Genomic DNA, 27,307 nt, shown 5'->3' on the forward strand with positions numbered 1-27,307 from the left:
TCTCTGTCCACCACTCTGCCACTAAGATCATCTTCTTGGCTCGCCGCTCTGACCATGTTACTCCACTTCTGAAATCTCTTCATTGGCTTCCAATTCACTCCAGAATCCAATATAAACTTCTCCTGTTAACCTTCAAAGCTCTTCACGGTCTAGCTCCTTCCTATCTCTCCTCTCTCATCTCACACTATTGCCCCGCTCGTGCTCTTCGCTCCTCTGATGCCACGCTCCTCGCCTGCCCAAGGGTCTCTACTTCCCTTGCTCGGCTTCGTCCATTTTCTTCTGCTGCCCCTTATGCCTGGAACGCTCTTCCAGAACATTTGAGAACTACAAGTTCAACCGCAGCTTTTAAAGCTCAACTAAAAACTTTTCTTTTTCCTAAAGCTTTTAAAACTTGATGTTGTGCGGACTTTATACTGTCAGTTTTACCCTACCCTGTGCCTGCTTACCCTACCCTGTGCCTGTTTGCATTCTCTTCCCCTCCTTATTGTTTTACTATGATTTTATTAGATTGTAAGCCTATGCGGCAGAGTCTTGCTATTTACTGTTTTACTCTGTACAGCACCATGTACATTGATGGTGCTTTATAAATAAATAAATAATAATAATAATAATAATAATAATAATAATAATAATAATAATAATAACCCCGTCCGGAACAGGCAATTAGCCTATTTCCTGGACACAGGAACCACAGACCTACAGGGCTTTCATCTTGCCAGGATTCAGCTTCAGTTTATTGGCCCTCATCCAGCCCATTACTGAGTCTAGGCACAGAGACTCAGTAATGGGCTGGATGGACTGAGTCTCTCCCACACTAGAGGTCTTCAAGAGGCAGCTGGACAACCATCTGTCAGGGATGCTTTGAGGTGGATTCCTGCACTGAGCAGGGGGTTGGACTCAATGGCCTTATAGGCCCCTTCCAACTCTATGATTCTATGATTCCCTATGCACTCTGTACATGAGTTGCTGTGAAACATGGGCGGGAAGGTGCTGTTGCACCCAAGTCCGGCTTGTGGGTCCCTGGTCAACAGCTGGTTGGACAATGTGTGAACAGACTGCTGGACTAGATGGACCCTTGGTCCGATGAAGCATCAGGGCTCTTCTGATATTCTTAAGGTGGGCAGATGCCATCTCAGCTAATTAAAAAGTCTTGGTATTGCATCTTTGTGAGCCCCGGTTCTACTACGCCCCAGATCTCAAGGCGTTCTTATTATCTGCTCTGTATGCTGCTTGATCACACAGGTTTGTTCTTGCCTGGATTCAGGTCTAGTTGCTAGGGTGCTCACATGCAGAGCCAAGAATCGAGGAAATAAACAGAAGACACGAGAAAGCTTCCTTTTTAGAGTTAGGGGTCGTGTTGGGGACTTCAGATGACTCATCCTTTGGCCTTCTGCAGAAATACCACACATGTCACCGCTAAATCCCCCCACTTCCTCCCCCAAAGTGCCAGCGTGTGTCTTTTTCTGCCACCACAACCTTCCCAATTGAGACATGTCACGGGCCTTTCTGCCTGGAGATAGATGACACGACGTAAGATTGGACTCTCACTTCTCTTCTGTGACCAGGCGGTGCCCGGTCTTCTCAAATTACAAGAAACACAGATTTTCCCTCTGTCCCCACACACATTCCTAAGCTTGAATGAGATGCAGTCTTTCTTCTAGGACCAGAGGCATCTGCATAGGGCAGTCATGGGGTCTCCTTCGGTCCCTGGAGACCTGCTTGTGCTGCTGGTGTTCTTGCTGGTGAGGCCATCCCTGGTCCATGGAATGGAGGGAAGAGACAACCTGACTGGTAAGCATTCCAAAGGAACACCACGAAGTTGGGTGAGAAGTAAATGGGCCTTGGGGGCACATCACAATGGGATATCTAATGAGTATACCCTGGGAATGGGGTTAGCTCACTGTTTCTCCCCCTCCTAGATTCCAACATTGCTTTCTCCACCCCATAGCACTCTTCAAATATTTGAAGGGTTGTCACACAGAGGAGGGCCAGGATCTCTTCTCAATCCTCCCAGAGTGCAGGACACAGAATAATGGGCTCAAGTTAAAGGAAGCCAGATTCCAGCTGGACATCAGGAAAAACTTCCTGACTGTTAGAGCAGTACGACAATGGAACCAGTTACCTAGGGAGGTTGTGAGCTCTCCCACACTAGAGGCCTTCAAGAGGCAGATGGACAACCATCTGTCAGGGATGCTTTAGGGTGGATTCCTGCATTGAGCAGGGGGTTGGACTTGATGGCCTTATAGGCCCCTTCCAACTCTACTATTCTAGGATACTATGATCCAACATGGCTCTTCTGATGTTCTTATTGGGCCTGTTCAAACAACATGCTAAGCCATGGTTAGGGCCACTAACCCTTTTGCAGTAAGTGGTGAGTGAGAACGGTTAAGCCGTGTTTACGCAGCCAGTTATAAGCATAGTTAAGAAAAATGCCATTCTCACAACATGCTGAGCCATCATTGTTAGCTCAAAATGCTTAACCATTATATTTTTGTTTTTGTTTTAACATTTCTTGGCTGTCTTTCAGGGAAGAAGACATCACAACGCAGCTTATAACAGTAATATGTTGTCTGAACAGGGTCATTCTGGTCTAGTCCAAAAGGCTAAGTTTAATGGTGTGAGCTGTAGACTCTTTTCAGCCTTAGAATCATAGAATAGCAGAGTTGGAAGAAGCCTACAAGGCCATTGAGTCCAACTCCTTGCTCAATGCAGGAATCCACCCTAAAGCATCCCTGACAGATGGTTGTCCAGCTGCTCTTGAAGGCCTCTAGTGTGGGAGAGCCCACAACCTCCCTTGATAACTGATTCTGTTGTCATACTGCTTTAACAGCCAGGAAGTTTTTCCTGATGTCCAGCCGGAATCTGGCTTCCTTTAACTTGAGCCTGTTATTCCGTGTCCTGCACTCTGGGAAGATCGAGAAGAGATCCTGGCCCTCCTCTGTGTGACGATCTTTCACGTATTTGAAGAGTGCTATCATGTCTCCCCTCAATCTTCTCTTCTCCAGGCTAAACATGTCCAGTTCTTTCAGTCCTTCCTTTCCCTCTGACGAGCCTTCTCCTCCTTCCCCAAACCAGTTGTACATTCCTGGTACCAGATGAAGCTAGAATGCTGGCAGACCAAGGAGAGGCCCGGGACGCACTTCGTGTTCACGTTCTTGGTCAATGGGGAAGAGTTTGTCCGCTATGACAGCAATGAAAAGAAATTCGTGGATGTTGGGGAGAAGAGCCAGAACGTAAGCCAAGATTGGAACAGACAGAGGGCCCTTCTGAGGAGAAAGTGGGTTGAATGGGATGACTTCTGCATCCACAATGGAGTTTTTTTGACCTTGATCTCCAACCGGACCAGTGAGTAGGGGTCATCAGAAAAGAGGCAATGCATTATTATTATTATTATTATCATCATCATCATCATCATCATCATCATCATCATCATCATCATTTATATCCCGCTCCATAGCTGAAGCTCTCAGGGCGGTTTACAAAATCAAAAAGGAGAGCCATGAAAGACACTTATTTGCATATGCCAATTTATAAGTATGGTAATAGAGTACATCTCACCATAGTGTGAAAGACTGTAACCAGGTGACCTGTGTGTCTACCTATTCAGCTTGCTATCCAGATGCTAACTGGTGTTAGGTAACAATTCTTATGATTCAATGGGCAAAATCCAATGAAAATCCTACATAGAGCAGATCTGTTGGAATGAATGTAACTTAAGTTAGTCATGAGGAGGGCAACCAGGATGATCAGGGGTCTGGAAACAAAGCCCTATGAAGAGAGACTGAAACAACAGGGCATGTTTAGCCTGGAGAAGAGAAGATGGAGGGGAGACATGAGAGCACTCTTCAAATACTTAAAAGGTTGTCACACAGAGGAGGGCCAGGATCTCTTCTCGATCCTCCTAGAGTGCAGGACATGGAATAACGGGCTCAAGTTAAAGGAAGCCAGGTTCCAGCTGGACATCAGGAAAAACTTCCTGACTGTTAGAGCAGTACGACAATGGAATCAGTACGACAATGGAATCAGTTGCCTGGTGAGGTTGTGGCCTCTCCCACACTAGAGGCTTTCAACAGGCAGCTGGACAACCATCTGTCAGGGATGCTTTAGGGTGGATTCCTGCATTGAGCAGGGGGTTGGACTCGATGGCCTTGTAGGCCCTTTCCAACTCTGCTTTTTTATGATTCTATGATTCTAAGAGCCATGCTGGATCAGAAGGCTTCATCCCATGTACATCTCTCCCTTGAATTATCCCCTACAGCGTTTAGCTGTTGATGTTGTTGCTAACTAACTCACACCCTGGACAGCAGCGCTCTAAGATCCTTTGTATACCAGGAAAAGGGTTTAAGGGGGGAAATGTAAAAAAATCATAAAAAATCAAAGGATGATCTAATCTGATTCAAATTTGGTGTGCTTAAAGCTCTCCTTAACATCTATTACTGTGCCAATTTTGATGATTTTAACTTTAAAACTTATGCAGATGTAAGCATTTGTTTAACTTGTACTTTAAGCATATCAAATCCTCCTCTTGCGCCCCCAGTGGCCACTCGGAAAACGACAAATGATTCGCTGCAAAAGTAGTACCAAAATAGGTCGGGTCTTTTGGCTTTATAGCACAATTAAAGCGGGATGCATGGGAGTACTTCAGAGTCAAAGCAGATGATAATCTGGAAAACTTTGGAGTCCTTTGCACGCAATTCGCAGTGATTGCACAGTATAACCCTAGGGTGATGAAGCTAAGACAAAGGGTCCATTTAGTCAAACAACGGTCAACCAGCTGATCATGGGAAACCCATATGGAGGGCATGAGTGCAACCACACCCTCCCACCCATGTTCCCCAGCAACATATAGTGATGGTCACCAATTTGGATGGCTTTAAAAGGGGGTTCGATAAGTTCCTGGAGGAGAAGGCTATCAAGGGCTACTATTTGGGATTGTGGTGGAGAAGCTCGATGAAAAGGTCCACCCAGTGGGCGGCCGCTGTAAAGAAGGCAAACTCCATGTTAGGTATGATAAGAAAAGGAATTGAGAATAAAACGGCCAGTATCGTACTGCCCTTATGCAAATCTATGGTGCGACCACACTTGGAATACTGTGTACAGTTCTGGTCACCACACTCAAAAATGGATATTATAGAGCTGGAAAAAGTGCAGAAAAGGGCAACTAAAATGATGAAGGGGCTGGAACATCTCCCCTACGAGGGAAGGTTACAACAACTGGGATTGTTCAGCTTGGAAAAAAAGGAGGTTAAGGGGAGACATGACAGAGGTGGACAAAATGATGCCTGGTGTGGAGAATGTGGACAGGGAGACATTTTCTCTCCCCCTATCAAAATACTAGAACCCAATGGGGTCATCTGTCAGGGATGCTTTAGGGTGGATTCCTGCATTGAGCAGGGGGTTGGACTCAATGGCCTTGTAGGTTCCTTCCAACTCTGCTATTCTATGATTCTATGATCCCATGAAGCTGATGGGTGGGAGATCCAGGACGAATAAAAGGAAGGACTTCTTCACACAGCACATAGTTAAATTATGGAACTCACTACCACAAGATGTAGTGATGGCCAGCAATTAGGATGGCTTTAAATGGGGGTTGGATAAATTCCTGGAGGAGAAGGCTACGAATGATCATGGTTGTGTGCTATCTCCAGTATTCAAGGCAGTAAGCCTGTGTGACCAGTTGCTGGGGAACATGGGCGGGAGGGTGCTATTGCACCATGTCCTGCTTGTTCATCCCTGGCCGATGGCTGCTTGGCCACTGTGTGAGCAGAGTGCTGGACTAGATGGACCCTTGGTCTGATCCAGCATCTGGGCTCTTCTTATTATCTCAAAACAAATGATTTAAAACTCAATTAAAATATTTCATGTTTTTTTAAAAATCCATTTCATCTCCCGCTGTCATTCGGGCAGGGCATTTAGATGTGCACGGGGAGGCGGAGTGCAATTTCCCCAACAGAACGCGTCAGGCACATTACCTGGAAAGGCAGAACTACAATGGCGAAGAGTGTGTCAGCTTTGACAACGAGCTCGGGAGATTTGTGGCCGTCACGGAACAGGGGGAAGACATCGTCCGGCAGTGGAACAGCCACGAGGACTATCTGAAGTTTTGGAAGACCAAAGTGGAAGACTTCTGCCAGCACAACTATGAACTCCTGGAAGCATTCTTCTCCCCAAAAGGCGGTGAGTACTAGGGGTGTGCACGGACCCCCCGCTCCGCTTCACTTGCAGATCCGCCATTTTCTGGATCGGGCCGCTCCGCCCCGCCCCCGCTCCGCCCACTTCCGCTCCGCTCCGCTCGGAGCTCCGGATCCGGATCGGAGCTCCGTTTCCCCCCCCCATAGGCTTGCATTGAAAGCTAAAAAATTATACAACTTTTTTTCTGTTCAAGTTAGAAACCTCACGTTTGGCACCATGACACCTCATGGGGGTATACACACGCACGCCAAGTTTCAAAGCAATCCCATTATCCCCTGATTTTTGGGGAATTTTTGAAAATCGGGCACCCCATTCAGACCCCTTTCCATAGCTCCGTCAATTTTGCACGTTAAAAAAACCCCTCAAACTCACCACCATGAAAGCTTATCCAGGGATACGCACGCCGAGACTCAAGGCAGTCCCATCATCCCCTGTTTTTTGGCGGGGCTTAAACCTGCAAAATTTGGAACTTCCAAAACTCCAAGTGAGCGCAGGAAGGACTTCTCCCCTGAGTCAAAGCCACACACACACAACATCCCTGCGAGGTGGGCAGGGAAGGAGGGAGGGAAGGCAGGCAGGCATGCAGCTGGCATTTCTGGGGGCATAAGGGAGTGAGCCAATGATAAGCCAGTAATGCATATAAAATGGAATAAATCAATAAATAAACAAAGGAGGGGTGGAATTAAAAGCAGCAGTGTTGCTCAATAAACAGCAAGAAGAATTTTTTAAAAAAGGCTATATCTGTCTTTTACCAGCAATAGGGGGACGTGCCCGGGGGAGGGGGAAGCAGCTGCCAGTTCAACTCAAGACAGCCATTGCTTCACCAACAGCTCTGAGATTGAGAAGTAAACGCTCACTTCAACTCATAACAGGCATCGCTCCACCACTAAGAAGTAAACGCTCACTTCGACTCATGATAGGCATTGCTCCACCGTTTTACTCTCTTTGGAAGGCTCTGATGGCCTTCCAAGTACAGGAGAGAGTGGGGGCACGTCCACGATGAGATGCCCTAGGGGAGCTCATCCCCTTGCACCACATCTTTTCAGTTGTTCCCCAAAGTTAGGGTGGGTAGCAGTGCTGTGTTTCTATCTCTTATTCTTGGCTTAGTATATGATTTCAGGTTGTGTTTGTGCATTTGGTGGGGCTACTGTGTTAAAAAAACACGGGGAAAAGTCCGTTCAGATGAAGAAAGAGAAGTTTCCCAGAATCCCAAGTTACCCGTTTTGCCTATGCCCTCCTCTAACTTTGGGATCATGTGATCATGACCGGGAGCTGACTCTGCCCCTCAGCCCTTTGAAAAAGGTATTTTTCCCGCCGATTTTTTAAAAAATTCTAGCGCGCGACCCGCACCACGCAGAAAGTTGAGAGTAGTCTCAAAATGACCCCCGTCCACGACTCTCTGTGCACAAGAATTTTCAGAACGATAGCTTAAAAATCAACCCAATTATCCCCGATTGTTTTCCGCAATGCAATCCTATGGGCGAAAACCTCCGTTTGACCCACGCTGTCCGTTTGTAATGTTTGTTTACCCGATTTTTTAAAAAAATATAGCACGCGAACCACATGACACAGAGAGGTGAGAGTGGTCTCAAAATGACCCCCATCCACGACTCGCTGTGCACAAGAATTTTCAAAACGATAGCTTAAAAATCAACCCAGTTATCCCCGATTGTTTTCCGCAATGCAATCCTATGGGCGAAAACCTCCGTTTGACCCACGCTGTCCATTTGTAATGTTTGTTTACCCGATTTTTTTAAAAAATATAGCACGCGAACCACATGACACAGAGAGGTGAGAGTGGTCTCAAAATGACCCCCATCCACGACTCGCTGTGCACAAGAATTTTCAAAACGATAGCTTAAAAATCAACCCAGTTATCCCCGATTGTTTTCCGCAATGCAATCCTATGGGCGAAATGTTTCAAGATGGCGACCGGAGCGCTCTGCCTGAACGAGGAGCTCTGAAAAATGGGCGCTTCTCTTCGCCTTGCTTCTAGGGGTCCGCGGTCCGCTCCTACTCTGCCTCTGGGTAAGGTGGAGCAGGCCAATTCGCTACTGCTTCTCCGCTCCTAATCGGAGCGGAGCACATGCCTAGTGAGTACTGTGGCTCAAACAAGTGGTGGAGGATCAAACGAAGAGGGCATGTCCCAAAGGCATCTCAGTTGTTGTTGTTGTTGTTGTTATTATTATTTACAACAGTTATATACTGCTCCACACTTAGACAGATTCTAGATCGGTGAACCACAAAAGACACAGAGATAAGATAAAAGAAGAAAACTGCATCTTCAAAATTAGTATTATTATTTTAAAAATCCATAATTCTGATAAAAAACATCACTTGTCAGTCAAGGAAGGCTTCCTAAAATAGATGTTTTTTGGAGGCACTGGAAAGAACACAGTTTTGGCACCTGCCTGACCTCTAGAAGCAGGGAGTTCCATAGAAAGGGAGCCACCACACAGAAGGCTCTTGTCCCAGAGGACTCCAATTAGGCCATAGACAGAATCATAGAATAGTAGAATTGGAAGGGGCCTACAAGGCCATCGAGTCCAACTCCCTGCTCAATGCAGGAATCCACCCTAAAGCATCCCTGACAGATGGTTGTCCAGCTGCCTCTTGAAGGCCTCTAGGGTGGGAGAGCCCACAACCTCCCTAGGTAACTGGTTCCATTGTCGTACTGCTCTAACAGTCAGGAAGTTTTTCCTGATGTCCAGCCGGAATCTGGCTTCCTTTAACTTGAGCCCGTTATTCCATGTCCTGCACTCTGGGAGGATCGAGAAGAGATCCCGGCCCTCCTCTGTGTGACAACCTTTTAAGTATTTTTAAGATCCATGTGGAACCAGCTAGAGCATGCCTTCTGATGACCTTAGTGACCAGGCAGGTTGGTAAGGGAGAAGGTGCTTTCTCAGGTATCCTGGTCCCAAGTTTAATAATAATAATAATAATAATAATAATAATAATAATAATAATAATATTGTTGTTTAGCAATAAAAATGACAACATCAACAACAGCTCCTCCTAAATTTCTCTGATTCATCCTGAATCTCCTGTACTCTCACCCTGCTAATCAATGTATTCCAATTCATAAGGACTAGCAGTTTGATTCCTGGCACAATTTATTGTTTTGATCTATGAAGCCCTTAAAGTAGAGTGATCTTATGGAAAGGAGGGCAGGGCTCCTGTATCTTTAACAGTTGTGGTATATAAATGTAATAAATAAATAAATAAATAATAAAGCACTCACATCTTCTGTCTGAAGAGTCTTGGCAGGTTTAGCCGTGGTGTTCTTATGGCTTTCTTAGTTTTCAGTGCAGCCGTCTTCACAGCCTTCTCCAAAATACAGCAGGTACTTATACAAAAACTAAAGGCAAAACAAAGTCCGTGCGAAAAAAACTAACTAAATAGTTCGATAACAAGGCAGTCTACAGGCTTTTATAAGCAGATAGTCAGGAGTGAAACCGGAATGTATTGACTATGGTGCCATCTCTAACCGGTAGCCTGGCCTACTCAGCTTAACACAGAGAAAGAGAGAGAGAGAGAGAGAGAGAGAGAGAGAGAGAGAGAGAGAGAGAGAGAGAAAGAGGCTAAATTTACCCCAAATCTTCCTCCTCAGATGAAGCTTCAGAAGTACGGCCACTGGATTTCGCCAGAAGCAAAATGTGGACAGGAATAGTGGGGCACGTGATAGGCGTGGTTTTTGTGGCAATGGGACTCTACTTCTACCTGAAGACTAAGCAAGGTAATTGGGCAAGGTGTGGGCTGGAAAGTTGGCTCCAAAGGAACATCAAGGAAATTTGGGTGGTCTGCATACATACTTGGTCCACTCTAACTGTCCGGGAATCTCCCAGTTCCTGCTTCCATGGGGTCTCACTGATTTGGATGCTTGTCAAGGATAGAGACTAGATCCAAGAGGAGTTACTCCATTCCCCTTCCTGACACTTAATTATTGGACAGACAAGGAGAAATGAATGAACCTGGTGTAAGTGGTCCTCAAAGCATGTTGATACCACTTCCACCAGTCCAACCTGAGATCTACCCCCTCAAGGTCAACCACACCACGCCAGAGTGGTGTAGTGGCTAAGGTGTTGGACTGGGAGTCAGGAGATCTGGGTTATAGTCCCCTCTCGGCCATGGAAACCCACCAGGTGACTTTGGGCCAGTCACATACTCTCACCCCAACCTACCTCACAGGGTTGTTGTTGTGAGGATAACATGGAGAGGAGGAGGATTATGTACGCCGCCTTGGGTTTCCTTGGAGGAAAAAAGGCAGGATATAAATGTAATAAATAAATAATAAATAAAATAGCCTTAGGGTATATATACCTAGACTGGGTTTGGATGACACAATCTGTCAGGGATGCTTTAGGGTGGATTCCTGCATTGAGCAGGGGGTTGGACTCGATGGCCTTGTGGACCCCTTCCAACTCTGCTATTCTATGATTCTATAGTCAATGGTTGATTAAATAGTCCACCGTTGACTATTGTGTCAGCTGTCAAGCCTTTTTCATGCCATGGTTGGTTATTCCCCCCAAATAACCAATGCAAATAATCAACGGTGTGCAGAGTTGAGTATCTACTCAACTCTGAGCCAACAGTGCGATATGAGCCAACAGTGCGATATGGCTACAAGAAAGGCAAATGCTATTTTGGGCTGCATTAATAGAAGTCTAGCTTCCAAATCATGTGAGGTACTGGTTCCTCTCTATTCGGCCCTGGTTAGGCCTCATCTAGAGTATCGCGTCCAGTTCTGGGCTCCACAATTCAAGAAGGACGCAGACAAGCTGGAGCGTGTTCAGAGGAGGGCAACCAGGATGATCAGGAGTCTGGAAACAAAGCCCTATGGAGAGAGACTGAAAGAACTGGGCATGTTTAGCCTGGAGAAGAGAAGATTGAGGAGAGACATGAGAGCACTCTTCAAATGCTTAAAAGGTTGTCACACAGAGGAAGGCCGGGATCTCTTCTTGATCCTCCCAGAGTGCAGGACACGGAATAACAGGCTCAAGTGACAGGAAGCCAGATTCCAGCTGTACATCAGGAAAAACTTCCTGACTGTTAGAGCAGTACAACAATGGAATTAGTGACCTAGGGAGGTTGTGGGCTCTCCCACACTAGAGGCCTTCAAGAGGCAGCTGGACAAGCATCTGTCAGGGATGCTTTAGGGTGGATTCCTGCATTGAGCAGGGGGTTGGACTGGATGGCCTTAGAGGCCCCTTCCAACTCTACTATTCTATGATTCTATGATTCTATGAACAATTCATTCCTATTGCATCTTCCCTAGACAGGAAGAGTTAAAGGTGATAACTTCATAGAATAACATAGTGTTCCATTTCTATTCTAAGACCACAATTCCCAACAGCTCTTTAAATGTTTGCCTTCTTTTAATCAAACCACTAATTAGGGTGTCGTTCTCAGCCAAGGGACATTTAAATTCACTGCTTGTAATTAAATCTTCCCATGCTGTTAACTTCTTAATTATACAGGCAGGACTTCATTATTCTAGAAGGAACATCTGTTTTTAAAATAATGAGGCACAGGGGAAATCGGCTACCTCTTCTCTGAGCGAGTGTTGTCTCTACAGATAATATAATTGCTCACCTGTCACCAGTTTTTATTGAGTTCTCTGTTCTGAAATGTGTATAATCAGCCTCTCAGAATAATAAACCTTTAATAAGAGGACTGAAGTTTACTTTTGCAATTATATTCCAATCGGAAACTAATGTAGCTTCTAAATATCCATCTGCTTTATGACTTGCTATTATACCCTTGTTCACTGCTATGTGCAACATGACTTAAATAGACACATCAACGGCTTTTATACCCCAAAATAAGGCTGCATTCTTTACCATTTGAAAAAGTGTGGGAAATGACCATTCTAGTTGCTCCATATAAATCATAGTGCCATCTGCATGCAAAGTTATTTTAACTTGTGTATATGAACAAGACAATAGCATTGTGAAGGAGTGCTGTTGCTAAGGCAAATGGTAAAGTTGACAATAGGTGACCATATTTGGGAAACCAAAAAGGACAACACCCAATGGGGGACTCAGGAAATACATCATTCCACCCCCCACCCGCCATTAAAACCCTGATTGGAATAGAGGAGGGGAAAGCGCGTCATTCCCACCCACCACACTGCTCCAATTGGGGCCTTTTCTATAATGTTCAGGAATCATAGGATCATAGAATAGTAGAGTTGGAAGGGGCCTTGAAGGCCATCGAGTCCAACCCCCTGCTCAATGCAGGAATCCATCCAAAAACATCCCTGACAGATGGTTGTCCAGCTGCCTCTTGAAGGCCTCTAGTGTGGGAGAGCCCACAACCTCCCTAGGTAACTGGTTCCAGATGTCCAGATGGAATCTGGGTTCATTTAACTTGAGCCCATGATACCTGATGGAACGCCTTTCCTGAGATGAGCCTCCCCGTACACTACTGTTGCCCCAAAACCGGGGTTGTTCCCCTAGGAGGACCCACTAAGAGGCACAGAAACTTCAGACCAGTCCAACGCTGTTTTATTCGAATAATACAATTCAGCTGACCAGGTGAGCTGTCTCACACCTAGAGCATACAAGCTCTCCCGGTATATATCATTAGTAAACAAAGACATTCTGAACTGACATTTCCAACTACGTGATGCCCCATCTTGAGTGAAGCCATATGCCCTAGGTGAGAGGCAGGCTGGAGTCCGTTTGAGCTAGGTGCACTTTACTAATTGGATTGATTAACTGCTATGACACGGTCCCTGATAATACAACACTAGAGTGCCCACTTGTTAGCAGCTCCAGATAATGTACCAGGCTACATACCGTATTCCTTTGGTACAGATAAGTGCATCTCAAGATGAACTCCAAATGAACCTCAAAAAAACTTCACCCCTCCTGAAAGGCAAAGCATTTACAGCAAAGATACTTATACAATAAGGCCAAGACGGTTCTGCTCTTTAAGCAAAGATGGCTCTGTTCTTGCCATCACTACTCTCAACATCTATGGTCCTCCTCAAAGTGCCTACTCCGAGGGAAGCTTGGAGGGTGGCAACAAGGGAGAGGGCCTTTTCAGTGGTGGCCCCCCAATTATGGAATGATCTCCCTGACGAGGCTCGCCTGGTGCCAACATTGCAAATCTTGCTATTTACTGTTTTACTCTGTACAGCACCATGTACATTGATGGTGCTATATAAATTAATAATAATAATAATAATAATAATAATAATAATAATAATAATAATAATAATTGTTATCTTTTCGGCGCCAGGTCAAGACTTTTCTCTAATCCCAGGCAGTTAACAACATACACTGAGTTTTTAACTGATGCCAGAATAGTTGTTTTAAATGGATATTGTTGTTTTTATGCTTTTGATGGTTTAAAATTTTTGTAAATTTGTTTTTAATGGTCACTGTTTTTAAGTTTTGTAAACCACCCAGAGAGCTTTGGCTATGGGGCAGTATATAAATGTAATAAAATAAATGAATGAATAAATAAATAATTGCCTATTCACCAATACCTGTTTTTAATGATACAGAATATACATAAGCCTTAATCCAAATTATAAACTGAGGAGGTGCAGTATCAAACTTTTATTATTCACTAGCAGCTTCAAGGAACAGTAACAAAGAAGATCTGAATGGGCATATTTATTTATGTATTAATTAATACAATTCTATACCACCCAATGGCCAAAGCTCTCTGAGCAGTTCACAAAAGTTAAAACCACAAGGTCATATAGTTCATCAAATACATCATTAATCAAAAATTTGAGCAAATTAAGATGTGTTTTAGTGTGTTTTTAAAGAGAAAGCTAACTAAGGCAAGACCTACATTATTGCTTTATAATGGTTTCATAGAATCATAGAATAGCAGAGTTGGAAGGGGCCTACAAGGCCATCGAGTCCAACCCCCTGCTCAATGCAGGAATCCACCCTAAAGCATCCCTGACAGATGGTTGTCCAGCTGCCTCTTGAATGCCTCTAGTGTGGGAGAGCCCACAACCTCCCTAGGTAACTGATTCCACTGTCGCACTGCTCTAACAGTTAGGAAGTTTTTCCTGATGTCCAGCCGGAATCTGGCTTCCTTTAACTTGAGCCCGTTATTCCGTGTCTTGCACTCTGGGAGGATCGAGAAGAGATCCTGTAGATCTGGCCTAAGTCATAATAAATAATATTGCTGAATAAGAGAGCAATCCTATGGTCCCTGGGGGTGGGGCATTGGATTGTTTATTTTCCTAGTGATAAGGTCAACCTTATCATCCCTTTTCCTGGCAACCACTCCATGCTTGGTGGAGCCAGTGTGGTGTAGTGGCTAAGGTGTCTGACTGGGAGTCAGGAGATCTGAGTTCTAGTCCCCCCTCAGCCATGGGAGCCCACTGGGTGATTTTGCCCCAGTCACATATGCTCAGCCCAACCTACCTCAAAGGGTTGTTGTTGTGAAGATAACATGGAGAGGAGGAGGATTAGGGTTAGGGTTCCTTGGAGGAAAAAAGGCCGGGATATAAAATGTAATAAATAATAAATAAAAATAAATAAAGTGCAGAGATGAGTGGGAAAGGGGTGTTCCTGGGGTGGGGGGCGGGGAGAGGCAACTGGGAAATTGACCATAGGACATTTCCTGCTTCCCTCCTGCTCAAAAAGGCAGAATGTTTGGAGAATGGAGGCAGAGTTCACCTCCAGTTCCAGCCCCCTTACATTGGATACTTGGCAGCCGATGAGTTTGGAGACGATCTTTGTAGGATTGTGCACCAACCATGTTCTGTCTAGAAAATCAGGGGCTCGCTTGGAACATAGGGTGGCACCTTTAAGAGCTGCAAGGGTCCTCTTAGCGAAGACGTGGTGAGCAAGATGTATACCGTCTCTTGCACAGAGGAAAAAGAAGATTTGGTTGATTATAATGGTGAATAAACTCAGTTATGAGTTGCAGTGGGAGGGAAGAACGAACTCCATGCAGACTTTCCCCAAAAGTCGGATATCCTTTATCAATTCTTGGAAGGGCAGGTGATCTAGCAACTTTACATATACTATGGGCCTGTTTAGACAATATGCTGAACCATGGTTAGGTAGGGTGACCATGGGTAGAACCCATGCCTGGCATTCAGAAGTCCGAAGTTTTATCCCTAGGTAGGCCTAGGAAAGAATCCTGTCCTATTTTGGACTACCTGAAGTTTGCAGACTGTTTTCAAAGGCTGCCCCACATATCTCACACTAGAGGCCTTCAAGAGGCAGCTGGACAACCCTCTGTCAGGGACGCTTTAGGGTGGATTCCTGCATTGAGCAGGGGGTTGGACTCGATGGCCTTGTAGGCCCCTTCCAACTCTGCTATTCTATGATTCTATGATTCTCTGGAGAGCCATGTCTGCCAGTCAGTGTTGATGATACTGGACTCAATGGACCAAGGGTCTGACACCGTACAAGGCAGCTTCCCGGGTTCCTGGGTTCTTAGCACACATTGACCCTGTTCAGACGACATGCTAAGCCACGGTGGTGAAGCATTTTGAGCTAAACATTCTTGTGTGAACCATGATATAATGTGTTGTATGAACTGTTCCTAACCAAGGGTTAGTGGCCTGACCTAGGGTGACCATACAGAAAGGAGGACAGGGCTCCTGTATCTTTAACAGTTGCCTAGAAAAGGGAATTTCACCAGGTTCTCCATATATACAAAGGACGCCTGCTGAAGTTTCCTTTTCTAGGCAACTGTTAAAGATACAGGAGCCCTGTCCTCCTTTTCATAGGGTCACCCTAGCATTGCTAACACATCTCTTCTCAGAATCCTTACAGGGCCTTGAGTTCCCACCTCCAGAGACAAATACCCAAGAGGAACTTCAACTCCACTACTATAATTGAGACTGCAAGGACAAGACATCCCACAAAGGTAATAGGGCGTGTGTGTCTGTAAATCCACGCCTCCCTGGATCCAGGTTACCTGCGGGATCGCCTTCTCCCATACAATCCGCCCAACACACTCGGGTCCTCTGGGAAGAATTTACTCGGGTCAACAAAACCAAGGCTGACAACCATTACCCAGAGGACCTTTTCTTTTGCTGCTCCCAGATTGTGGAATGGCCTGCTGGGAGAGATTCGTCAACTTAAGAAAGCCATTAAAGACTGATCTCTTCCGGCAGTCCTGTCCAGTTGAATTTTAAGATGCCTTTTAATAATGTGCTGCTTTTAATAATGTATTAGTTTTAAATGTTTTAATCAGTTATATGTATTTTATGGGGTTTGCATTTGTGTTGTACCCCACCTCGATCCAGAGGGAGAGGTGGGTAACAAATATATAAATAAATATATGATGATGATGATGATGATACCACTCTGTAAGCCAGTAAAGCCTATATTGCAGTTCTAGATGGGGCTAATATTGGAAACGTATGAAGCAGTCTCTGGGTTTTCAGCCAGCGGCAGGGGCAAAGCATGTATTTGCACGCTTATAGAATCATAGAATCATAGAATAGCAGAGTTGGAAGGGGCCTACAAGGCCATCGAGTCCAATCCCCTGCTCAATGCAGGAATCCACCCTAAAGCATCCCTGACAGATGGTTGTCCAACTGCCTCTTGAAGGCCTCTAATGTGGGAGAGCCCTTCACCTCCCTAGGTCACTGATTCCATTGTCGTACCGCTCTAACAGTCAGGAAGTTTTTCCTGAGGTCCAGCTGGAATCTGGCTTCCTTTAACTTGAGCCCGTTATTCCGTGTCCTGCACTCTGGGAGGATCAAGAAGAGATCCTGGCCCTCCTCTGTGTGACAACCTTTTAAGTATTTGAAGAGTGCTCTCATGTCTCCCCTCAATCTTCTCTTCTCCAGGCTAAACATGCCCAGTTCTTTCAGTCTCTCCTCATAGGGCTTTGTTTCCAGACCCCTGATCATCCTGGTTGCCCTCCTCTGAACACGCTCCAGCTTGTCTGCGTCCTTCTTGAATTGTGGAGCCCAGAACTGGACGCAATACTCTAAATGAGGCCTAACCAGGGTTTAATCATTAAACCCCTAAACGGCTTGCTGCCTGGCTATCTAAGGGACACCTTTCTTGCATTGAACCTGTCTGATTATTAAGATGTGCAGAAGAAGCTCTTTTGAGGATACCATCTCTTGCAGACGCCTGTTTTTTGGGCACACATGAAAGGCCTTCCTTAAGAACACAAGAGTCATTGGTTCCATTGTCGTACTGCTCTAACACTCAGGAAGTTTTTCCTGATGTCCTTAGCCTGACCTACCTCACAAGGTTGTTGTGAGGTTAAATTGGAGAGGAGGAAAAGGGCCCATGTAAGCCGTCTTGGGTTCCTTGGATGAAAAAAGGCAGGATATAAACGCAACTATAAATAAATGCGGCTAAGTGATGGAGAGGTGTGATAATCCCAATTGGTTATATTTCCTAGAATATTGTGGACTAAAGAAAGAGTTCCGGAATCTAGAATATAAATGCATGTATTAATCACGTGTCGCTGTTATCTTTCTATACATGTGTAGGATGAGATTCTTATGGCTGGTGTCCCTGATGCCTACCTAGCATGGGCTCGTTCTGATCCACCTTGACATCAAAGGGCTTCCATACAAGAATCCGACAATGGAAAATACCTTGAACCTGGCATGGTTCCTGGGGTCGTGTTGTCGCGGAAATTAAACTGGTTCTTTTACCTAATGCCCACAGATATAAGAAACTAGCTTTATAACACATACATCATAAAGTTTTTATCTTCTTGCTTAATTAAAACCTATTTTTAATGTTACACTTGCTGCACTAGCTGATGCTGAAACAACATGTCATCAGATAGTTAAACCATTGTAGTACATTTTGTAAGGCAAGCTAACCACAACTAGGAAACAGATGGAGATGTAGTTCCTGTAGCTATATTACAATACCAATTATAGTGTTTTAGTCAGAGAAGTACTTGAACTCTGTATATGCCTAGGTGCTTTGCTATCTCATTGGTTGTTGTGTTGCTGAGCTGTATTCTATATGATGATTTGGTGTATTATGATTGGTAGGAAGGTTCTGCCATTGTATCTGAGGGGACCTATAAAAATGTTAACCTTTCCTGAAATTGTTGGGCAGTTCCTCAAGTCTTCTGAGACTGTCACCTTGCAGCACTGCAGGCTGCTCGTAATAAACCTTCTAAGGAAAGAGAAATTGTGTCTTGAGAGTCTTTGACCACCACTCAGCGAACCACAGGAACCCGTGGTTTCGGGTTCCACCACAGTGTTTCCTATAACCTTTGTGACTTTTGTTAGCATGTATCCTGTATATTAAGACCAAGTGATTCTATGTAAAAGTACAAACACTTCTGTGATGGAATGAAGCAATAAAAAGTAACAAGACATAAAAATGAGATTTGTGTACACTAAGAGTTGGAATGAAGTACTGGTTCCCCTCTATTCGGCCCTGGTTAGGCCTCGTCTAGAGTATTGCATCCAGTTCTGGGCTCCACAATTCAAGAAGGACGCAGACAAGCTGGAGCGGTTTCAGAGGAGGGCAACCAGGATGCTCAGGGGTCTGGAAACAAAGCCCTATGAAGAGAGACTGAAAGAACTGGGCATGTTTAACCTGGAGAAGAGAAGATGGAGGGTAGACATGAGAGCACTCTTCAAATACTTAAAAGGTTGTCACACAGAGTAGGGCCAGGATCTCTTCTCGATCCTCCCAGAGTGCAGGACACAGAATAAGGGGCTCAAGTTACAGGAAGCCAGATTCCAGCTGGACCTCAGGAAAAACTTCCTGACTGTTAGAGCAGTACGACAATGGAACCTGTGACCTAGGGAGGTTGTGGGGTCTCCCACACTAGAGGCCTTCAAGAGGCAGCTGGATAACCAGACCCCTGGTCATCCTGGTTGCCCTCCTCTGAACACGCTCCAGCTTGTCTGCGTCCTTCTTGAATTGTGGAGCCCAGAGCTGGACGCAATTCTCTAGATGAGGCCTAACCAGGGACGAATAGAGAGGAACCAGTACTTCATGTGATTTGGAAGCTATACTTCTATTAATGAAGCCCAAAGTAGCATTTGCCTTTCTTGCAGCCATATTGCACTGTTGGCTCCTATTCAGCTTGTGATCTACAACAATTCCAAGATCCTTCTCGTTTGTAGTATTGCTGAGCCAAGTATCCCCCATCTTGTAACTGTGCATTTGGTTTCTTTTTCTTAGGTGTAGAACTTGGCATTTATCCCTATTCAATTTCATTCTGTTGTTTTCATTCCAGCACTCCAGCCTATCAAGATCACTTTGAAGTTTGTTTCTGTCTTCCAGGGTACTAGCTATCTCATCCAATTTGGTGTCATCTGCAAATTTGATCAGCGTTCCCTGCACCTCCTCGTCCAAATCATTAATAACAATGTTGAAGAGCACTGGGCCCAGGACTGAGCCCTGCGGTACCCCACTCGTTACCTCCCTCCAGTTTGAGAAGGTACCATTGATAAGCACTCTTTGAGTCTGATTCTGTAGCTAACTGTGAATCCACCTAATAGTTGTTCCATCTAGCCCACTTTTAGCTAGTTCATTGATCATTAACCTCCTCCATCAGAAATATGTGGTGGAAAAAGCATCTCAGAGTGCTAAAATTCTGTTGCGCTTCTTTTACACACTATCCTTTGCTGAAGCTGTTGTCGAAGGCACAGAGAAATATATTTGGGTGTCATCAGCATACCGATAGCACCCTGCCCCATGCCTCCGGATGATCTCTCCCAGCGGTTTCATGTAAATATTAAATACTATTGGGGAAGGGATGACACCTTGTGGTACGCCACACAGCAGCTCCTTCTTTGAGGAGCAGCTGTCCACAAGGATCACCATCTGGAACCTGCCCGAGAGGTAGGACCGGAACCACCAAAGGACAGTGCCCCCGATTCTCAATACCCTCAGGCGTTCCAGAAGGATACCATGGTCGATGGTATCAAAAGCCGCTGAGAGGTCCAAACGTACCAGCAGGGAACACTCCCCCTGTCAATACTCAGGCGTGGATCATCCGCTGAAGTGACCATCTATGAGAGATGCATTAATAATATATTGCAGTTTTCGCCTAACTGCATCTCTGCCCTGGACATCCAGCCATGAAAGACAAGAATCGAGAGGGAAAGTTGTCCTCCTCACTCGTCCAAGCAGCTTGTACTAATTTTGGAATTTGTATTTAATGTAATTTTTTAGAATGCAACTGTCTTTCCTCCTGGTTGGTTTTCAGAGGTTGTTCAAGAGCTTTGCTTACGCCAGGGTTGAACTCATAGCCCCAGAGAACACATCCTTAGACAAAGAAATGAATCAATGCGTTCTGTGGCTTGGACTGTAGATCATCTTTAGAAGGAGGACTAAAATGCAAACCAATTGGGAAAAGCTGCCCTTGGCCTTGACCTGACCCATTTCTCTCCTTCCCTCTCTGGGATAGTACTCCAGGTGACACCTGGCGGTATCTCCTGACGGCAGCTGATGGACCGTCTTGTTGCCGCCTGGAAGCTGATGTACTTTTAGCCAGGGCACAGAAGGAATTCCCCTTTTCTGCTTGCTGGAATCAACTCAGGGAGTACTATCTCCTGGAAACACCCCCATGGCTCATTGCAGCACGGGGCGACCTGAAAGAGTAAACGTCTGAAGAAGTTTTTGAAACGAAATGGGGAAATACCGCAATCCTATTACAGTATATTAATCTATGCAGTACTTCACTCTGTTGTTACATATTGTACTGTTTAGCTGCTACAAGAAGCAACTGCTTGCCTTATTTTTGTCATCTGTATCATTTTGTGCATTCAAATTGCTACATAAAACAGAAGTCAGTTTTCTTGACTCTGTAAAAAACAGTATATTGCATCTATATTAACTTGCGGGTTTGAACTGTTACAGTAAATAGAAGTCAGGGTCTGACTCTTTGTACTTATTCTGTTCTTCCCGTATTGTTAAATTTACTGCTGCCTTCGTGTGTCTTCTGAGATACTTTCAGCCCCACAATTTCTTTTGGCCAACTTCCATTTTTAAGAACAGATGTTTTGTAGAAAAAATAAAAAGCACAAAACTTGAAACTGCAAAATTTATTTTAAATTGCAAGAATAAGTAATAATCCATTTTTGATTATCTTTCGCAAATATAAAAGAAAATATTTTGGCACACAAATCATTTTGAGCTAAAAGGCACTCGGTATAATGCATTCGTCCGCCATTGGCAACACAACATTAAAACCTTTTTCTTCCCACACCTTTAAGCATATATACTGTTTAAGGTAACTTGACGTAACCAACCAGCCATGTTACCACCACAATATTTTGCTTATAGTCAGACAGAGAAACATTAAAAAAACAGAGTTAAAAAGGTCTCATAAAAGTTTCAATTTCAGGCACATCAAAACGTCACTGAAGAAACTAGTTGCTTCCAAACAACACCTGGCAGCATTATTCACAGAATCAAAGAATAGTAGAGTTGGAAGGGGCCTACAAGGCCATCGAGTCCAACCCCCTGCTCAATGCAGGAATCCACCCTAAAGCATCCCTGACAGATGGTTGTCCAGCTGCCTCTTGAAGGCCTCTAGTGTGGGAGAGCCCACAACCTCCCTAGGTCACTGGTTCCATTGTCGTACTGCTCTAACAGTGAGGAAGTTTTTCCTGATGTCCAGCCGGAATCTGGCTTCCTTTAACTTGAGCCCGTTATTCCGTGTCCTGCACTCTGGGAGGATTGAGAAGAGATCCTGGCCCTCCTCTGTGTGACAACCTTTGCAGTATTTGAAGAGTGCCATCATGTCTCCCCTCAATCATTGACTACCAAGCTTAAAGAGTGTGCATTGCAGGGCACAAAAAAGGCACGTGGGTCTAGGTCCAGGACTCTCTTTTGCACGCCATTTTCTTTGCCTTTCATGTTATTCCCATTATCATAACCTTGACCAGGTGCAGATTGTGAACTTTTGCTCTCCATTGAGGCTTGGCCTGTTCCTGGTTGGTTCTGGCTCACTTTATAAGAGGTATTTGTACCACACTGGTATCTGTGACTGAAGCTGGCATTTTATGCTGAAACATTTCATTTTTTAACATCAGCTTATCATTTTAAAAATCTATACATTTATAAACTAACACGCTATCGTTGGTCATTTGTTTTGGAGCACTGTGTCATGGATATGTCACTGCCAATGCCGTGGTTTATTTAACACACCGTTGTGTTTTTTTAAAAAAACACAGATGCCGTAACTCACATGCTCTCCTGTCATATCGGGTGACAGGGGATGGATCATAGAATAGTAGAGTTGGAAGGGGCCTACTTTGGGCGAGGTGATGTTTGCCCTGTCCTGGATTGCACTCCCCCTAAAGGATCGGGTCCGTAGTTTGGGGGTGCGCTTGGATCCAGAACTGTCACTTGAGGCACAGGTGAACTCAGTGGCAAAGAGCACCTTTTATCAGCTTAGGCTGATATACCAACTGCGCCCTTATCTGGACAGAGATAGCCTAGCTACAGTTCTCCATGCTCTGATAACCTCTAGTTTGGATTACTGCAATGCGTTATACGTGGTGCTGCCTTTGAAAACGGTCCGGAAGCTTCAGCTGGTACAAAACAGGGCAGCAAGGTTATTAACAGGGACTGGCCGATGAGACCACATCACGCCAGTTCTTTTTGCAGCTTCATTGGCTGCCAGTCCAGGTCCGGGCCCGATTCGAAGTGCTGGTATTAACATTGAAAGCCCTAAACGGCTTGGGGCCAGGTTATCTGAAAGAACGCCTCCTCCCATATGTACCTGCCCGGACCCTAAGGTCATCCTCACGGGTCCTTCTCCACGAGCGCCTGCCAAAGGAAGTGAGGCAGGTGGCTACCAGGAGGAGGGCCTTCTCTGCTGTGGCACCCTGGCTGTGGAATGAGCTCCCTAAGGAGGTTCACTTGGCACCTACATTATATGCTTTTAGACACCAAGTGAAGACCTTTTTATTCTCCCAGCATTTTAACAGTCTACAAATAAATTTTAACTTGGTGTTTTAAATTCGTAATTTTGCATTGCTGCTGTTTTTATCTGGCTGAGCTTTTATATTGTATTTTATATTATGGTTTTATACTGTTGTTTTATACTTTGAATGTTTTTAATTTTTGTGAACTGCCCAGAGAGCTCCGGCTATTGGGCAGTATAGAAATGTAATAAATAAAAATAAATAAATAAATAAAATACAAGGCCATCGAGTCCAACCCCCTGCTCAATGCAGGAATCCACCCTAAAGCATCCCTGACAGATGGTTGTCCAGCTGCTTCTTGAATGCCTCCAATGTGGGAGAGCCCACAACCTACCTAGGTAACTGATTCCATTGTCGTACTACTCTAACAGTCAGGAAGTTTTTCCTGATGTCCAGCTGGAATCTGGCTTCCTTTAACTCGAGCCCATTATTCCGTGTCCTGCACTCTGGGGGGATTGAGAAGAGATCCTGGCCCCCATAACTGAGTATGTTCTCAGATGTGGGCTTTAAATGAGAATGAGATTAACTGACTGCTAAAGCATCAAACCAGAGACAGCCCAGAAACATAGGACCCTACACAACAAAACCCAAACTTTGAAGAATGCACATTTTTCTTCCATATTATGGTATGGTGACTTTATTTACATGTTGGAAAACTGAGCATGACTTGGGAGCATCCCTGAAGGTCTATCAGTAAAAGAAACATTAGCATGAAGGGACAGAAGAAATAACTATGCTTGGACTCCTTCAGAGGGGATTAAAAAGAACATCCCTTCATGGCGTCATTGTTCCCAGAAATCTTTATATTTCTATAAAAGTCTTATCATCACATACTTTTTTATCAATCATTGGGGGCGGCGAGTAAAGGATGGACAACAATATATAAAACTCTTGTCTTAAATTCTAAAAGCAATATTTCATAAGCCAAAGCTGTTCAGTTCTTTGGGGTTGGGGGGCAGACACGGTCCTCCACAGGTCTAGTCCAGAGATGGGGCATCACCGGTGTGCACGCACCACGCACTGCTGACCCTCCCCTTCCTCCGATGCAGCGGCTGAAACGTTGCGCCACAAAGCTCCCCAGCCAGAAGGTCTGGGAGGTGGAGGCCGCACTTGCTCCCAATTCTGGCTAAGAGGGCTGTGACGAGGGTCAGATGCGCCCCTCTCAGGTCTGCGCCCTAGGCGGCTGCCGTGTTCGCCTAGCAGTAGCGCCAGCCCTGACCGTACCGACTCACAAGAGCGGACGCGTGGCTCTTATACCTTTTGTGAGCGCGAGAGAATCAATAAGCCACCATCACAGCGGTGTCTGTTTTCTGTTTTTTGTGGGGAGGGAGACCCCGGTTTCGGTCCCAGGCAGTTGACGGCTAGGAGCAGCCTCTGGCGCCCCCGGTCTCGCCCTCCCTCCCGCCTGTGGTGCGCGTGGCCTTGGGGCTCTTCCGTGGCCGTTTCTGGATTCCCCATGGCCACCTGCTCCGGGGTGCTCTGACGTCCGTTGGCCCACGCTCCGAGGGCTGCTGCTCCCACTTGGCAAAGGGGCAGGCCGGCCTGTTTTTGAGGGAAACAGAGAACGTCAGGAGCCCTCCCACACATAGCTGTGCCCCCCCCACCACCATGTGGCAGCTTCTATGCGTGTCAGATCAGCCAGCCGAAGGACGAGGGCAATGATTTTCTGCTACCACCACAAGCTCTGCCCTAAAAACGTTTATTTTTTTTATCCTGCACCTTTAGAGAAACCATTCACTCCTGAACACCTTCAGCTGGGGAGTCGCTTTTTCTGTCGCTACGTGAACCATTGGCATCTGAGGACACGGTTCAGCCTGACCCCTCTGCTCATCGACCAGGAGGCCCCTCAAGGCCGGCGCTTTCTCTGCCTTCCTGCCTGAGAGGCTCCATGGCAAGGCTAAATCGAAAAGGGGAGAGGGGTGCCCTCCCTGTCTTCATAGAATCATAGAATAGCAGAGTTGGAAGGGGCCTACAAGGCCATCGAGTCCAGCCCCCTGCTCAATGCAGGAATCCACCCTAAAGCATCCCTGACAGAGGGTTGTCCAGCTGCCTCTTGAAGGCCTCTAGTGTGGGAGAGCCCACAACCTCCCTAGGTAGCTGATTCCATTGTCGTACTGCTCTAACAGTTAGGAAGGTTTTCCTGATGTCCTGCTGGAATCTGGCTTCCTTTCACTTGAGCCCGTTATTCCGTGTCCTGCACTCTGGGAGGATCGAGAAGAGATCCTGGCCCTCCTCTGTGTGACAACCTTTTAAGTATTTGAAGAGTGCTATCATGTCTCCCCTCAGTCTTCTCTTCTCCAGGCTAAACAGGCCCAGTTCTTTCTGCCTCTCTTCACAAGGCTTTGTTTCCAGACCCCAGATCATCCTGGTTGCCCTCCTCTGAAGATGTCTTGTTCCCCACTCCCCTATATAAGCCCTGTGGAACAAAGTCTGTTCATCCTACCACGTCTGAACAAACACTATCCATTGCCTAAACGTCTCCGCAAACCCAAACAATTGGAGGAAAAAACAGAGCAAGGCTGCCTTCCCACCCCACCCCCAATTCCCCCTGTGCCCCCAACGCCCACCCTGCCCACTTGGCAATGGCAGAGCCCAGGATATGGTGGGTCTTAGCCCCCAGACAGCCCCCAGCTCAAGGAGTCACAGCAGCAGCAGCAGCACAGGCACCCAGCAGGGAGCCTGTCATTCCGATGATGTGGGGGGGGGCATGATCCATGGGGGGGCTCCATCCCTCACCCCCCCCAGGTTGTGCATTCTCATCAAGGCTGACAAGAGGGAGAGGGGAAGGTCTAACAGGGCCTCAGGACTCTGGGCACAACCCCCCCACCATAACCAAGGTGGGGAGGGAGGGCAGGATGAGGGGAGGGAGGGGAGGCTGCCTATGCAGTCCAGTTGCTGCAACCGTCTGTCCTCCCTGAACTCTGCCTGCTTCTTTGAGTGGCACTGCCCCAACACCCACCTTCCCTCCCCCCCCCCGACTCCACAGCTGGGGGCTAGGGTAGGGCACCCTCCCCAGGCTCACGGTGCCTCTGTGTTCATCTGGCTTGCCCTGTGCTATCCTCTCAAGAGAGGGGGGCGTGTGCCCCCCGCCCCCCTATGCAGCCAAGCGCTCTGGCGATGCCACCGCTACAGAGCTCTAAGAAACAGAGAGAGGTTTGTGAACCGCCCAGAGAGCTTCGGCTTTTGGGCGGTATAAAAAAGTAATAAATAAATAAATAAATAAATAAACGAGCCCTCACAGAAGTAGGAGTGGATCCCCCAGAAAGGCGTGTGCCTGTGGTGCGGAGAACCCCTTAAAGAATAATCTACCATTGTGTTTCCTAGATCGTATTGCCGTTTCATCAACAGTGCGTACAACTGTGCCATACGTTATTCTGCTATTACTACTGTGTCGTTCTCCAGTTTCTATTGCTGTATTATTAACAGTGTATTCCACTTACACGTTTGTGGATCGTGCATTAGTATTCTAGAGCAGACGTCCCCAAACTTTTTGGCACCAGGGACCGGTTTCGTGGAAGACAATTTTTCCAAGGCCTGGGGTGGTGGGGGTGGTGAGGGGATGCTTTTGGGAAGCCCCCCCTCCCGCCTCCCCACTCCAGTGTCCTGGCTTCGCTTCGGCTGGGCAGGCAAGATGGCGCCCAGTGCCCAGGTACGCTGGTGTGTGTGTGTGTGGGGTGTGTGTGTGTGAAAGCAGCTCACCTGCGTGGCCTGGTTCCTAACAGGCTATGGACCGGTATCGGTCCGTGGCCCGGGGGTTGGGGACCCCTGTTTTAGATGGTTGGTTAAAGTATTGATGTTTTCACAACCCCTTCTTTTATATGTATTGTGGTATTAGGCCAGGGGTATACTTTCATTCAATGAACCATTAAGACACTGTTTCTATAAGGAATTCGCCACATCACAGGCACACGCCTTTGTTACAGCTACAGAGCTCAGCTGCCCCTCCCATAGGGGAAGTGGCGGCTCAGCCCCACGACGGAGCGCCCCCTACTTACGCCGCTTCCATCTCCTGGCGACAACCCCTTTCACCAGGGTGCAAACAGAACAATCCTTCCGCTTACACTTGTTCAAGTGGGTGACGATCCGGTGGGACGCTGCACGAAAGGCAACTAGGGCAGAGGGAGAGGGGGGGGGGTGTCAGCAAAGCCCTCCTGCTTTTCACTCGGTTCGGTCCTGCGTTCGAGGCAAAGCACAGCAGTACTCGCAAAACACAACAGCACCCTCCCGCCCATGTTCCCCAGC

At 46.2% G+C, this 27,307-nt stretch overlaps 1 protein-coding gene across 1 annotated transcript; it reads left to right on the top strand.

Moving 5' to 3' along the window:
• Positions 1-1,688: 1,688 nt before the first annotated feature.
• On the top strand, positions 1,689-24,206 carry LOC134395808 (DLA class II histocompatibility antigen, DR-1 beta chain-like). Its single transcript, XM_063121968.1, has 5 exons — positions 1,689-1,791; positions 3,076-3,345; positions 5,908-6,177; positions 9,803-9,928; positions 24,115-24,206. The coding sequence occupies exons 1-5, from the start codon at positions 1,689-1,691 to the stop codon at positions 24,204-24,206; spliced, it is 861 nt and encodes a 286-aa protein (XP_062978038.1).
• The last annotated feature ends 3,101 nt before the right edge of the window (positions 24,207-27,307 follow it).

This window comes from Elgaria multicarinata, chromosome 3 (genome assembly GCF_023053635.1).
Source record: "Elgaria multicarinata webbii isolate HBS135686 ecotype San Diego chromosome 3, rElgMul1.1.pri, whole genome shotgun sequence".
In the NCBI taxonomy this organism is placed as follows: domain Eukaryota; kingdom Metazoa; phylum Chordata; class Lepidosauria; order Squamata; family Anguidae; genus Elgaria; species Elgaria multicarinata.

Coding starts and splice junctions, on each gene's coding strand:
- LOC134395808 (XM_063121968.1), top strand. CDS start 1,689: ATGGGGTCTCCTTCGGTCCCTGGAGACCTGCTTGTGCTGCTGGTGTTC. Junction 1,792..3,075: donor GGGAAGAGACAACCTGACTG/GTAAGCATTCCA, acceptor TCCCCAAACCAG/TTGTACATTCCTGGTACCAG. Junction 6,178..9,802: donor ATTCTTCTCCCCAAAAGGCG/GTGAGTACTAGG, acceptor CTTCCTCCTCAG/ATGAAGCTTCAGAAGTACGG.